At 37.8% G+C, this 15,479-nt stretch overlaps 2 protein-coding genes across 2 annotated transcripts; one reads left to right on the top strand and one right to left on the bottom strand.

Annotated features, from left to right (window-relative positions):
• The first annotated feature begins 1,814 nt into the window (after window positions 1-1,814).
• LOC141638691 (uncharacterized) lies at window positions 1,815-2,294 on the top strand. The gene has a single exon (XM_074448036.1). The coding sequence runs from the start codon at window positions 1,815-1,817 to the stop codon at window positions 2,292-2,294; it is 480 nt and encodes a 159-aa protein (XP_074304137.1).
• A 3,274-nt stretch (window positions 2,295-5,568) lies between these two features.
• On the bottom strand, window positions 5,569-8,039 carry LOC141638692 (uncharacterized). The gene is made up of 3 exons (XM_074448037.1): window positions 7,412-8,039; window positions 6,891-7,355; window positions 5,569-5,846 (listed from the first exon to the last, which is right to left on the bottom strand). The coding sequence occupies exons 1-3, from the start codon at window positions 8,037-8,039 to the stop codon at window positions 5,569-5,571; spliced, it is 1,371 nt and encodes a 456-aa protein (XP_074304138.1).
• Between the last annotated feature and the right edge of the window lie 7,440 nt (window positions 8,040-15,479).

A 15,479-nucleotide genomic window follows, 5' to 3' on the forward strand; every position in this document is an offset into this window, starting at 1 on the left:
TCGAGAATTGTGGCATAGACTTCAGATTTCTCAATAAATTGAGAAGAATGTGATTCGTATTCTGATGCGTGTTATGTAAATGAACTCAGACACTCAATTCTTCAGATCCCTAAGAGAAGTGGGTATAGACGAGGAAAGTCATATTTTAATGAAATCAGATCCAATCCAGGATCAAAGAACGCACAACGCTCCAACGACATCGCAGGTTGCGACGATTTGGGTCGATGATGAAAACTCATCACAGCCTCCTCGACATGATGTCGTCATATATGCTAATTCTGGAACAAGTCACCGAATATTACATTATTACGGTTGCTATGATCCTTTGCAGTATCCTCTTTTGTTTCCTTTTGGCGAAAGTGGATGGCATAGACGTATTTATCGAGTCAGCAGCCATCCTAGACATCGTCTTGAACCCCAAACTTTTTCGATTAATAAAGTTCTTATACAAACAGCTGATGATTTACTTGAAAGCGAAGAACAAGGTTTCTGCTTTCAGATCTGTCTTTTTTTTGTTTTTTATAACAACACAGTAGCTAAAGTTGTTGTTTTTGTACAGTTGCAGGTACTTCTGAGTCTGAGAAAAAAATATCTTGTAGAGAGTACTACTGCTATCGATTGCAGATTCGCCCAAATGATTCATCGATTTTACTAAGAAGCGACCGTCTTCTCCAACAATATACAGTCGATATGTATATTAAAATTGAGATAACACGACTTGATTACATAAGAAATAATCAAAATATAATTCGCGCTGACCTGTATCAAGGAATCATTGACAACTACAACTCGGGATACACACGAGGCGCAAATATTGGCGAATTTTTATACTACACCGCTAGCTTTATGGGTGTAATCGTGACTTCCGGTGTCGCTATCTTTGTTCTATGACGGTAGTGCAACGTTATGGAAAGCCAGATATATTTCTGACTATGACGTGCAACCCTCGATGGCCAGAAATAGAACGAGAATTATTGCCTTGTGAAGAAGCGCAGAATAGACCTGATCTTGTTTCTCGTGTTTTTCGATTGAAACTTTTGAGTTAAAAAGGACATCGTATTCGGAAAATATTTGGTAATGTTGCCGGTTACGTTTACGTCGTTGAGGTCCAAAAGCGAGGGCTCTAACATGCACATTTTCTAATCATACTTGATTCTGAAAGCAAAATCAGAACGCCTAACTAGTATGATGAATTTGTTTCTGCAGAATTACCTGATGCTACCGAGAACCTTCACCTTTTCTCTGCAGTTGTTCGTCATATGATGCATGGTCCATGCAGTAGACAAAACCCTAGTAATCCTTGTATGATAAATAGTACGTGTAAGTACCATTACCCTGGTGAGTTTGCATATACAACAACAAATGGTCGTGATTCGTATCCAATTTATCGTAGAAGGCGTACGGGTGTTCAAGTGACTATACGTAAATCGAGGCTTAACAATGGATGGGTTGGTCCTTACAACCCATTCTTATTGGGCAAATATGACTGCCCCCTAAACGTTGAGATATGTTGTACAATTAAAGCAGTAAAGTATATGTACAAGTATGTATATAAGGGCCATGACCGTATTTCGTTTGCTGTTACTGATCCAAGCAACATCAGTCAAGAATCATTTGATGAGATTACCGCGTACCAATCAGCTAGATGGATTTCCCCACCGAAGGCAGCGTGGAGAATTTTTGGATTTCATTTGAACGAGATACATCCTAACGTTATTCCTTTACAAGTACACTTACCAAACATGTAAACAATTAGTTTTCAGCCGTGGGAAAACCTTGGGAATATTTTGAATGACAAATCTCACAACAGAACAATGTTAACGGCTTTTTCCAAGCAAAACGAAACTGATACTTTCTCTCAGACCTTATTATACAGTCAACTTCCCGAATATTATGTATGGCATAATAGAAGAAGGGACAGATTTTGGGCTCCTAGGGAGAAAGGATTTGCCTTAGGGCGTTTGGTTTATGCAAACCCCTCAGAAAGAGAACGGTATTATTTACGCCTTTTGCTCTCAAACATTAGGGGTCCGAAGTCTTTTGATGACCTAAAATCAATAAATGGCATAACATGTAGTTCTTTTAGAGAGTCGGCTTACATGCATGGATTGCTTGAAACAGATAACTCAATTGAAGAGTGCTTAGCAGAAGCAGTTCAATATCAAATGCCAGGAGCGCTACGCAGATTATTTGCAACTTTGCTCATTTACTGTCAGCCAAATAATCCAAGATTGCTGTGGGATAAATTCTATACTTTATTGTCGGAAGACTATGCATATGCTTTTCCTGCATAAAGGCATAAAGTGTTACAAATGACTGTTACAAATATTTGTTGCATACTTGAATCAATGGGCAAGAGTTTTAGTAAATTCAACTTTGGCGATCTGAAATTTGATGCTGCTTATTTCAGTCATTCAAAAACCAAAGAAATTGAAGAAGAGCTTAATATTCCAATCAGTTCTGAAGACATAAATGATGTAAACATGTTAAATGAAAAACAACGTCTTGCCTATAATACAATTTACAGAAGGGTTACAGAGAATGGGACTAGTTCTTTTTTCTTAGATGGCCCCGGAGGTACAGGAAAAACTTTTTTGTACACAACACTGCTTACAAATCTAAGAGCAAGGGGACTTATTTGTCTTGCAGTTGCAAGTTCAGGTATTGCAGCAGCCAATCTTCCGGGTGGTAGAACTTCAAATTCTCGATTCAAGATCCTTCTTGATATAGAAAATAACCAGAGTTCTCAAATCTCAAAGCAAAGTCCTTTGGCGGAACTTATTCGAGCATGTAGGTTAATCGTTTGGGATGAAGCTCCTATGGCAAAAAGATAGTCAATTGAATACTTTGAAAAAAACATTGCGTGACGTATGCTCAAATATAGAAATTTTGGCCGGAAAAATTGTCGTTTTGGGAGGAGATTTTAGACAGGTATTGCCTGTTATACCGAAAAGTACATTACAAGAGGCAATCAATTCCAGTTTTTTTATGTTTTCTTTGTGGCACGAACTTGAAAGACTTCATTTAACTGTTAATATGAGGGCTATGGGTGATCCTGCCTTTTGCGACTTCATTCTAAGTGTTGGTAATGGTTCCCATCCTTAAGAAAATGGGAAGGTTGTCAAATTACCAAGGTCGATTGTCATATCTGGAACAGAAGAAGCTACACTAATTGAACAACTCATTGACACAATTTATCCAGATACAACGACTTAATATAAACCCGTCTCTGACAACCAAAAGAGCAATACTAACTCCCAAAAATGATGACACACGGATGTTAAATTCTATATTAGTTTCTCGACAAGAAGGTGAACCATTTACCTACAGAAGTTTTGACGAAGCAACAGACGTCGCAACAGAACAATATCCAGTGGAGTTTCTCAATACACTTCAGTCAAGTGGTCTTACGCCGCATGAATTGGTCCTGAAAATACATAGTCCTATTATTTTGCTGAGAAACTTAGATCCTACCTCGGGTCTTTATAACGGTACATGGCTCATTTGCAAAGCCTTTGATAGAAATGTTATTGACGCCGAAATTGTTGTGGGACATCACAAGGGAAAAAGAGTCTTCATACCAAGAATTTCACTTCAGCCATCTCCTTCCGACAAATTTCCTTATCAATTCAGGAGAAAACAATTTCCGATTCGATTAAGTTTCGCAATGACTATTAACAAAGCGCAAGGACAAACGCTTAGTACAGTTGGAAAATATTTTCCTAGACCAGTCTTCTCGCATGGTCAATTGTATGTAGCCTTGTCAAGAGCAAGACAAAGCTCTGACATAACGGTTGCCATCCTTCCGCATTGTACGGAGACGTACTAGAAATATTGTATGTTACGAAGTATTAAATAAGGCGAAATAGAGGTAAATGTTTATGTAAGAAAAAAATTATTTTCAATGTACATTAATGTTGTTATACATAATTTTTTTAAGTTATCATCTTACTGTTTTACTTTTATTTTGAATGCATGTTATTTGTTTCCTGTTTCTGTTTTCCATTGTGGAACAATTAATAACGACATACAAAATACACCTTTATAAGCTATTGTTTGTTGTCTTTTACATGTTGTTCTCTGTTGCCTTCCTTGAATAACTACATAATTTTTTTTTCTAAAACAAAGACAATTTAATACGTTACATTAGCCTTGTTCTCCACAACCAAATTTATACAGTAATTTAGTTATCAGGTTTTCGTATATTACTTATGTTTAAAGTTTAAACAGATGATTTACTTTTTCTTTAAGACAAAATTGCTAATGTCCATCTCTGACATTGTTGCTATAAAATTGCAGGTTGTAATGGCTCCTCCAACAATACCGCTTTCCTCAGTAACGGAACGTAGTAGAAACTTTACTGTTGTTTTGATTCTTGAATCCATAAAGGCATCCAAAAAATCGACCCGAGGAGATAAAACGCTTCAAAATTTACTGTTTACTGATACAGAGGTACGACAATATATAAGAATTAGAATTACTTACATGTTTTTATTTACTGATTTACTTTTTTAACTTTACTTGTGTAATAGGGAACTGAAATGACTGCGACAATCTTTCAAGAGGATATTTCTTCTTTTAAAAATACTTTACATGAGGGCCATCAATATGAAATTCAAAATCCAATTGTAAACGTAATTCCTGAAAAACACAGATACGGAAATCAGATGTACCAAATGATTTTTCAGAAAGGTTTGCATATAAGTGACCTTGGTCAGACTGAAAGTACAAATACATATTGGGTGCCAGTAAATTCCTGTTGACGAGAATCTTGAACGCAGAGATAGAATAGGTATGTAATTTCGTCGTTATATTTACCTACTGTTTTCTAAACTTTATTGACAAGTCTTTAATTTTTTTTACTTTCTTCAATACAGATTTAGTTGGTGTCGCCATTTTTGTTCGGTCTCTAAGAAAAACTATAAATAGAGCTACAGGCGACGAAAACGAAGCAAGAGATATAATAATCGTCGATCATCAGTAAGTGCTTTAACACATAAATTCTTCCCTACAACAATATTTTTACAAACAATAGCATATATTTTTTAAGCTTACTATATATGCAGAATTACAGCTTGGCGTGCGCTTGCTCTAGAGCCTACTGAAAAATTTGCAAGAGCGATAGACTCCTTACCTGTTATTCAGATAACCCGTGTGAAGGCATCCGATTATAGAGGTATGTATACATACTATAAATTGGGTTCGTTTATAAACAAACCTATAATAACCATTTGCACGCATTACCAGGAGGTTGCTGGGAGACAACCCGTTTTTCAACTCTAAGATTAGATAGTATCGCGCCAGCCGCAAAAGAACTACGCATTTGGTATGTTATATTAATTTTTTCTTTATTGTACATGTTATTATCAAACAACATCTAAATATTGTCTAATTATAGGGCGACGGACAAGAAAGAATTTCTGAAAAATCTTAGTAATAATTTTCGTCCAAACATTTTTGGAGAAAACTCGAGTCAAGAAACCGAAACCTTACAAACGCCAGTACCGATTAGCGCTTTGCCAAACCAAGAGGTCTTTTGTTTTTTTTGATAATCGGGTTAAGAGAGTTCTATAATTTAGTAGCACGCTTAGCTAACCTATGAGCGTCTTTATTACAAATTCTAGGAACATAAGCAAAAGAAACGCAGTGAAAGTTTGCCGCTAATTCAGTGACATCTTCAACAGTATTCCTAATCCAATGTTTGAGTTGAGAACACTTCAGAACTTGAGCAAGAACCTGTAGACAATCAGAGAAAATTGTAACATGGAGGATATTGTGAGAGAGTGCCCACTTCAAGGCCTCCCCAATTGCCAAAGTTTCTGCTTGCTCAGCATTCTCAGCACTTCCTTTGATACAGAATTCAGACACAACCTTATTATCAAACATGATACTGTAGGGTAATATCCGTATAAAACCCATAATTTGAAGGATTATAACGCAAATTTAATACGTGATTTATAGTCATAAACGAAAACAACAATGAAACGATAAAGATAAGAATTAACCTTCGGTCCTAGTGCAAATTGGCAATGAGAGATCAAAGTAGATCTCCTCCTAAATGATGCACCCAAGATTGTCCGAGAAATGCCCTTGTGCTAGAAAGAATCCTCTAATTGCCTTGAAATATTGAGAGGATTGTTTTTTGTGAGTTTTCGTTGGATGAGAGATCCGAATTTTGAGAGGCAATTTTCTCAAAACCCTAATTATTTTGCAAATGATTATCATTAGGTTAACAAAGAGGAGAGGGCTCCCTTTTGTTCATGTTTGGCTCGGCCAAACCGAGTGAGAGGGAAGCTTTTGGGCTTTTCATTTCCTCTTCATATTAACTCGTGGTCCGATTCCAAATTCCTAAATGTATATGACGCGGTTTCATTATAAATCGTCATCGGTTATCGGTTATTAAAGCATCAACTAATAATACGTATTAGTTGAAACATTAATACATGTCCGACAAAGACGATATTGTATAATTATATTCAATATACATTTAATTAAATATAAAACGCTTATATTCAATTTACGAATTAACTGCTTAATTCGCCTTAGCCATTATTATTTAATCCGTATTAAATAAAATATCTCAACATCACATTTTGACTAATTATTAGTCAAATAACTCAGACTAACTGGTTAGTCAAATTTGGCATCTAAATGACTGTATTTTCATACCGTCACATCTCTCAAACGTATCCTATAGGTGTGACTTTTAGGGACCAGTTGATCACCGCCATCTGTATGACAATAACGTCAAACTTATCTAGCAAGCCAACCGTTATTGATAAACGTGGACCAACTGATTATGTTACAAAAGTATACCCTTTGATCCTTTTAGAGATTTATAAGTCCTTGCACTAACTGTAAAGGACACCAGCCCCAACAGATACACCCACCCAAACCAGCAACAAGCTCTTTTGACCATGCATCATCCACATAAATATGAGACAGTGAGCAGTTAAAAGAACCCTGGATCAAAGGAAAGAGAACTCCATTCCTAGGGTTAGTCAAGTCTTCCTCCAAAGGTGTTTGGAAAGTTATGGACCCTGATTTCTTATCATCAGCCAAAAGAGCCCATTTAAGAGAATCTTGGTATAGTAAGATAGCACCAATAGGGGAACACTCAGAATTATCAAAGACCTTTCTACACCTTACCACCCAGATAGTCCAAATAGTACACAAAAAGGAAAGACAAGCCTCTTGTTTATTATCAGTCTTAAAAAGAACAGAAAGCCAATTGCAAACCCAAGACTGGAGGTTCAAATTATCCCCTGATTGAGGCCGGATCCCCAAAACACTTCCAGCCCAAACTCTACTAACAAATGAACAATCACGGAAAAGATGATCAGGCGTTTCTGTTTCTTGTGAATCACAAAGCACACAAGTAAATGGGCCATCAAAACCCCTCTTTAAGAACCTTCCCCACAAGACAATGATTCAGTGATAGTTTTCCAAATAATAATGATCCAGCTTTTCGGTCCTGGTAGATTCCATAGGATTTTCTGAAAGACACCCATACACGCAGCTGGAACTCTTGAAAGGTCCTTCGGTGTAGCTGAAGTATTCCACGAGTTTTTTAGTGCAATTTGGTAGCCAATCTTAACTGAGTAATTTCCAGACGAAGAAGCCGACCAAAAGATGTTATCACTGCCTTCAGAGCATCGAATCGGAATAGCAAGAATGTCTTTCACAGAGGTCTCATCAAAAAACATAGACATTAATCTACGGTCCCAACAGCTATTGTTATAAATAATGTTTTTGATTCTCAAGTTACTCAAATTAGGGGGATCGGTAAGAAGCTCTAAACATCGTGGTTTCGGCACCCTTCCATTAACCCATTTAGTGTTCCAAACACTAAGATCAGAAGATGGAGAGATGTTCCAAGCTAAAAGAGGTTTAATGAGTTGAAGGCCCCAAGCAATACCTTTCCATCCCCACGAAGAATTACTCTTACCATTATTAAACAGCAGACCGTCATCTGGCCACCTTAGGCCATATTTAGTACCAATAGACTTACTAAGAATAGAATCTGGGTGGGTGATCATTCTCTATCCAATCTTTGCTAAGAGAGCTTGATTAAACTCTTTCATACGTCTAATACCCAGACCACCATTCCCTTTAGGTTGGCTTAGGAATAGCCGACTACACCAACTAATAGAAGGAGATTTCTTTTGACCCGCCCACAAAAAATGTGACAATATAGCATCTAATATTTTTTTCACACTTATCGGTATTTTAAATACCAATAGAAAGTAAATAGAAAGGGAAGACAAGACAGAAGAAATCAAAGCCAATCTATTAGCCGACGATAGAAGAACACAATTCCATGATGATAATCGCTTCCTAACCTTCTCAATGATAAACTCAAAAATTTCTCTTTTACTTTTATTACACCCTGAGAGACCCACATCAGTAGGAATACCCAAGTAGGAACCCATATTAGTGCCACACGGTATATTGAAGGTTTTCAAACATTTTCGAGCAAAGGAAAGACTAGAGCACGAGCTTAGTGTCATAGAAGATTTATTATCATTAATTACCTGACCCGATGCATGACAGTACTCCTTAATAACTTTGTCCAGGTTAACGTAACTCTTAGAATTGCCTTCTATAAAAAACATAGAATCATCCGCGAAGAGCATATGAGAGATAGGGATATTCTTCCTGCTAGCCTTAATTCCTTGTATAAGCCCGTCATTCTCCATACGCAGAATGTTTAACGAGAGAATTTCAGTGCACAGAACAAAAGTATATGGGGAAAGTGGATCGCCCTGACGAAGTCTGCAACTCGGGTGGATACGCCTAGAGGGAACACCATTAACCAATATTTCATAGGACACCATTGTGATACACTTCATAATCAGTTGAATGAAGTTGCAGGGAAATCCCATCAAAACCAGCGTACTTCTAATAAAATTCCAGTCTAACCGGTCATAAGCTTTGCTCATGTCCGCTTTAAACGCCATTCTACCTACCCTGCCATTTTTAGAAGATGAATTTTTTTGTAAAATTTCATTAGTAATTAAAATATTATCACCAATATTCCTCCCGGGAACAAACGCATTTTAAAAGTCGCCCACTAGTTTTCCCATGAACTTCTTCAATCGATTAGTGATACACCTTGTAATAATTTTCATTATAACATTGCACAAACTAATAGGGCGGAAGTTATCAACCGTTTCAGGGGCACTAGACTTAGGAATAAGAAGGTCTTATTCAGGAATTCTGGTGAACTATTACCATTCAGAATAGCTAAGACTGTCCCAATAACATCATGCTTGATGAAGTACCAACATTTATGGAAGAAAATAGCAGAATACGCCGGTCCGGGAGATTTTAACGGGCGGGCTGAAACATCGCTGCGTGCGAACCTCCTTAGGAGTGAAATGGTTGCCAATAGCATCACTGTCTTAGGAGAAAGGAACCCTTTATGACAAAGTGAACAAATTCTTAACATAAGGGAAGTACTCATCAAATGAGACCTCATTCACTCCTTCCTTAAAAATGGACAGAGTAGAATTGGAAAAATAATCCCATAATGTCCCGGTGTCAAAATTCCACTCCCGTTATCCATTTTAATCCCAAAGAATATAATTCCCTGACTCTACCCTTAACCCAATTAAAGAAGTACTTGGAGCATGTATCTCCCTCTATATTCCATTTAATCTTGCATTTGTTTCCAATATTTAGCCGAGACCTTAGCATACTCCACTTGACTAGCATACGCGTTAGTGAAAGTCCGGGTCACTCCCATTGTCTCGATTTCATGCAAACCTTTTTCTAAAGTGTAATCAAAATTACTCTATTTCTTATTCCACTCTCTTCTCTTAGAAATAAACCAGAGACGCATACAATTTCTAGTCCTAGAAAATTTCCGAATCATTATGACCGTAATAGAGCCCGGGGACAGGGGATGCACCATTCGTTATGTACCAAGCAAATACACACTCGTAGTCCGCATTCCAGGCCTCCATTCTCGTAAGGTCTTCTATCTTTACAAGTAAGTAAATCCGTTTCAAAAATAATAGGTGCATGGTCTGAAACTTGAATAGGAAGGTGAGTGATACCAGAATTTGGAAAAATATCATTCCAATCTCAGGATCCGTAGCCCTTATCAAGTCATTCCAATACTATACTATGATCTTCCCTCTTGTTACACCATGTAAATCTTGACCCCTTAAAAAGAATATCCATAAAAGAATGTTGAGCTTTCCATTTATTAAAAGATGAAGCTCCTGGGATCCTACCTTTATTACCTCCCCATTTATCTTCTTGATAGTCAACTTGGTTAAAGTCCCCTATAAGAAGGAAAGGGTTTTCAAAAGATCGGATCCATTGACTGAGATCATTCCAAACGACTTCTCGCTTATGAGTGACTGGTTCGCCATAAGTAAGACACAAATACCAAAAGCTATCTTTGCATTGCATGACTTTGATGATAATGAAGTTTGGACAAGCAAAAATACACTCAAACTGAGCATCAGACCTAAAACCAAACCAGAGACCTCCTTTTGTTTCATGAGCATCTACACCAAAACTCTGAGTGAACCCAAAGGAACGAAAAATAGGATCAACTAATTTTACTTTACACTTTGTTTCAGATAAAGACGAATGATACCCATTTTAACATAGTAAAGAAAAATGGGTTTCATGGTATGTCCATTACTTTTTCATTACTTTTTCTTTACTAAGTTAAAATGGTAAGGGAGCAACAAGGCCAATCATAAAGACGACACAGACACAAGTGACAAAGTAAAAGGGTCCGAAAGGTGGGGAGAGGGGGAAACACCATAACCGACCCAAATCAAAACCACAAAGAACAGCTCCATATCAACGACCGTAAAACCATAAACTCCGTAAACAAGGGATGATCTCTGCTCATCAACACCGTTCAAAATCACAATAAATAGGCCATACCAGGGGTAGGGGGAGTGGGGGGATCACCCCTAAGTTGCTCACACAGTTTTCGATGATAGGACGATGGATCGATGGGACGGGAATCTGACTGAAACTGATACAGGTGGTGCTTCAATAAAGGTGCTTCAACAAGGCAGCTGCTAAAACAAGACGGCCAAAGACAAACAATGTGAGACGAGAATGGAATCGCATTACACAACCTCCATAGCTGTAAACTCGGAGAAACTTATCCCCGGAAAGGCGAAACCGCGAAAGTGGGGGAATTATTTCACCTGAGATGAGCAAAGAGCCCATCTCATCTCCGGCGGACGGCCGATCGATAGAGGAGCGCAAGCAGTAGGAGGTGGCGGCTGGAGGTGGTGGAGCAGATTAGGTTTTTATTTGGGGGTTTTTTGGGAGCTATAGAGAGAGACTCGCTTTCTTTTGAATAAATATAAATATTTTACACTTGTAAGACTATGTCATTCACACATATTGACAATAATTTTCTTTACAACAATTTTTCAGGTAGACAAAATTATACTAATAGAAGGAAAAATAAAATCTATCACAAATCCTGATACTTTTCTATATAGTTCCTGCAATAAGTGTAAGAAATCTACGATTAATCGAAACGCGCAAGCTTGGGTGTGTAGCAGTCAAACTACTCATTATGGCATTTCTCAATCTACGTAAGTGAGCCAGACCATATATTTTCATAACAGTTAATCTTTTTTTCTATATAACCTGCTTGACATTGTTCATAATAACATTTGCAATAGATGTTCTCTAAAAATAATATTTATCGACAACACCGGAGAAACTCGCATCTCGCCGTTCGATTCTCTAGCAGAAAACGTTCTTGGAAGAACTATCACTGAGCTTGTAGCTTTAACATAAGAGGTATTGTGTACCCTTTTTTTAAACTTATATTTTACTATTTACTAATTACTATTTGTTACAACCTAACTTTTTACGTTTTTTGTGTACGCCTTTTAGGAACGAAGATCAGTTGTAGACGAAGCTCTTACTAAAGTCAGGGACCAGTACTTCGTTATAGAGCTGCTTTCATAAATAAAAAATGATCCAGCTCCGCAACTACGTTTCAGTCCTCAACAGATTAAAGAAACAAATCCCTATATCCAAAAAATAAAATAAATGTTCAATACTTTTGTCATTAGTTATTTCGCATAACATTTTTTTTAAGTTTTTTAAAAATACAAAAATAGGAGATGTTGGTAATATTATGTCCGTAGTTATTTTTAGTGTATTTCTAAAATAATGTTTTTCCACTAATTGTAATACCCGTCCTTTTAGGGACCCGTTGACCGACCTTAGACACCTGCTTTAACCTTCGGAAACCTTAAGAGTGATGACTTGTGACGACGTGAGTCTTGGGATGTGTGTTACTTGATCTAGCTGAGGCTACTCGATTGAGTACCTTGGGAGCTCGATCGAGTAGGTATCACTCGATCGAGTAAGTTCGTCACTCGATCGAGTAACGGGTTTGCGGCGGGGAATTATAAATCGTAAGTCGTGAAATATAAATCATTTCCCTACCTTTCTTCCTAAACCTAAATGTCGTCATTTCACTCCTCCTTCACCATGGTTCACCTCCTTGAGGCCTTTGTGGGTGATTACACCTTAGGGATGGGATGCTTGAGTCGGGTAGCGGTCTTGACGCCGGATTGTAGATACCTCATTTCTACACCTCCCGCAAACCACCCGGTGATGATTGGGCCGCATGTTTGCTACGCGGAATGATTTGTGACAGTTCATAAGTTTATCGTCAAGTGATTGCTCAAATACTAATGTCTACCTCTTAGTTGTCATCTACGTGCCGATACGGTCGTTTTGACAGTAATTAGAGTACATTTGGAGTCCGGGCCTAAAACCGTCATCATTTTCTGATAACCGTTAAATCCCGAGTCAGAATATTTCTATTCCATATTTTATAAATATTTCATAATCTTTATCCTTTGGTATACAATTTCCCGTAATATTCACATAAAATATTAAGGAAAACCAAATTATTCCGTCCTACCATAACTTAAACACGGAAATCTTTCTTCCGCAGGAGGAAACCACTTGGGAACAGACGCAGCAGGTGCTGCGCCTCTTCCAAGAGACGCAGTGGCTGCTGCGCCTCTTCCCAGGTCCTTTTCTGCGTAATTTTCGTATCTTTTTCATATCTTTCCGAGATTCACTTCCAAAGACTCTCCGAAACCCTAATTCCTTCACGTGATTAGTATAAATAGGAGCCTTCGCTCCTCATATTTCTCACGCGAGTGTCCGCCCTTCTCTTCTACCTTTGCATTCTAGACCTTTGTTCTTACTTTTTGGCGTCTACGTGCTTGAACATTCGACCACGTAAGCTCGGATCCTTCTGAGTACCAGCCTCGTTTGCATGACCGACCAATTTGACCAACTCCACAATAATCAACTTAATTAATCTAATCGTTTTCCTCTTACGAGAGCACTTTCTTTACATTCACGTCGAGCATCACTAATCGATATCTTAGTTCATCTCGTTTCGTCAAACATGTAAGTCTGAGGGTGTAAATCCTTCTTTATTTATTGTATTTTATTTTTTATAATCATCAATGTAAAGTTTATGTCGAAAACACCTTGTTAAAACCGATTTCTAAAACCGTGCTTTAAAACCTCTTTTTACGGATTTCCAGAAGACTGACCGTCGAGAAAGGACGCAGCAAGAATCGCCGCGCCTCTTGAAGGAGCGCGATTCTCGCGCGCCTCTTCGTGAGGGCCGCGCATTCTCGCTTCCTTTCTTCTTCCTTCGTCCTCTATAATTCGTTTCCTTTTTTATTTGTTTCGTTTGTTCTTTAATTCTCTGATATCATATAACATAATAATTTCACATGTATATCATTCATCATTAATATGTTTTAATTCATCTTTAAATTCGACTTAAATCCCTTATAATCTCATATTTGCGGGTTTTTCGTCATTAAACTCAATCCGGATTGTAGAAATTCGATTTGTTCATATTGGATTTCTGTAATTCACTTCTTTGATATATTTCCATCTGTCTTTTGTCATATTCATCGCATGTTTGTCGTCAATTCATCTTTTTTAGTCTATTTTGTTCACTCATGTCACCAATCAATCATTCTTTCATGTAATTAATTCGTTTGCATCCGTCTCATCCATGTTTTATTGCTTTTATGACCATTAATCACATGTAAATAACCTATTAATCACTTTCATCCGAGTAAATAATTTAATCAATCATTAAATTTACCGACGAGTATTAACAGCACGCAATTTCGGCTTCCCAGCCAGAACTCAAAGTCAGAACAGAGACAAAGAATCTTTGCGCCTTATTCCAAGGGACGCAGCTCATTCATACTGTTCCGGTTGAATTTCGTCTCCGAACTCTTTTGCCTTGACTATGTTAATTAGCTTACGTATTATTGACTATTATTTGTATTATCACCTTCTGTTTTGTTCGTTAATTCATTCCTTTATTCGTTTTCTCAAATTATCCGTTTTAAAGGTATTTTCGACATAAATCGCCTAATCCATTGTAATTATTGTAATTTTCTTTATTGTAATTTTATTGTATTTGTCATATTTCTTGTATTACTTGTATGTTTTCACATGTAATTGAGCCTTAAATCCAACTTCGACCCAATTGTATGCTAAACTAATTGTCCACCGACCTAGTCTAATCTTCACATGTTAGGATTAAAACTTGGATGTTGCATTGCATGCATATAATCGACAATATATTGAGTATAGATGATGTCCCTAATCATTAGTAGAGGCCGCTATCGAGGCGGGCGGGATTAGGTGTTCGATCAAAAGAGCTTCCTAATACGTACCCTCACCCCTTACTCCAGATCTCCGTGAACACCCGTGTTCATTGGCATCCACGAGAGTCATTCTAGACATAGAATGCTAAGGGTAATGATTGCTTAGTGTTCATGTCTTTACTTTGTGTCTAGACATGGCACGAGGTATTCGAACGGTTCTAATTTCCCATAAAAATTGGTGGCGACTCCAACAAAAAATGCAAACGCTTGTTCTCTTCCTCCCAAGCGCCCCCGTGGCCCCCGCCGTCCACGGTTTGGCGACTCACTGGGGATAATACACTTACGTGTAGCCAAGGGTGAAACTTGAACAAGGTTAGGGAATAGTTTTTACAAGACAATTGTCGGTTTTCATAACTCGGTCGTCCTAGACCGTTTTATTCGGCCTTCCTAGGCCCAACCCAATCCATTCGACCAATCGTCCCGTCTAAACGGTCCTAATTCTTATTTGGGCCTAAGGATGGATAGCGATTGACGTTATCCATACCATGGTACTTACTCTTGTTTGTATCAAGGGCCTTCACTACTTGAGGAAATGGACTAGGAATCGGCCTTACTCTTGTTTGGTACGAGCCTCTCCACAGACTTCGGGTTTGATGGTTCGGTATGGCAACCCACCCTTTAAACCAAAACCCTTTTAAATGCACTCAGCATCCCGTTATAATGCTTGTATGAATGTTTGTACCTTATGTGATCACCATTTCTAAACAAAACCATGACGATTTTGCAAAAATCAAAACCCCTTTTTTTAAATGA

The sequence above is a fragment of the Silene latifolia genome, unplaced genomic scaffold, assembly GCF_048544455.1.
Source record: "Silene latifolia isolate original U9 population unplaced genomic scaffold, ASM4854445v1 scaffold_215, whole genome shotgun sequence".
Lineage (NCBI taxonomy): Eukaryota > Viridiplantae > Streptophyta > Magnoliopsida > Caryophyllales > Caryophyllaceae > Silene > Silene latifolia.

Excerpts from the sequence above, each read along its gene's own strand:
- LOC141638692 (XM_074448037.1), bottom strand. The coding sequence starts at position 8,039 with ATGATCACCCACCCAGATTCTATTCTTAGTAAGTCTATTGGTACTAAA. Across the intron at positions 7,356-7,411 it reads ATCATTGTCTTGTGGGGAAG|AAACAGAAACGCCTGATCAT; the intron begins GTTCTTAAAGAG and ends GTGATTCACAAG. Across the intron at positions 5,847-6,890 it reads AGAGCTTGTTGCTGGTTTGG|GAAGTGCTGAGAATGCTGAG; the intron begins GTGGGTGTATCT and ends TCTGTATCAAAG.
- LOC141638691 (XM_074448036.1), top strand. The coding sequence starts at position 1,815 with ATGTTAACGGCTTTTTCCAAGCAAAACGAAACTGATACTTTCTCTCAG.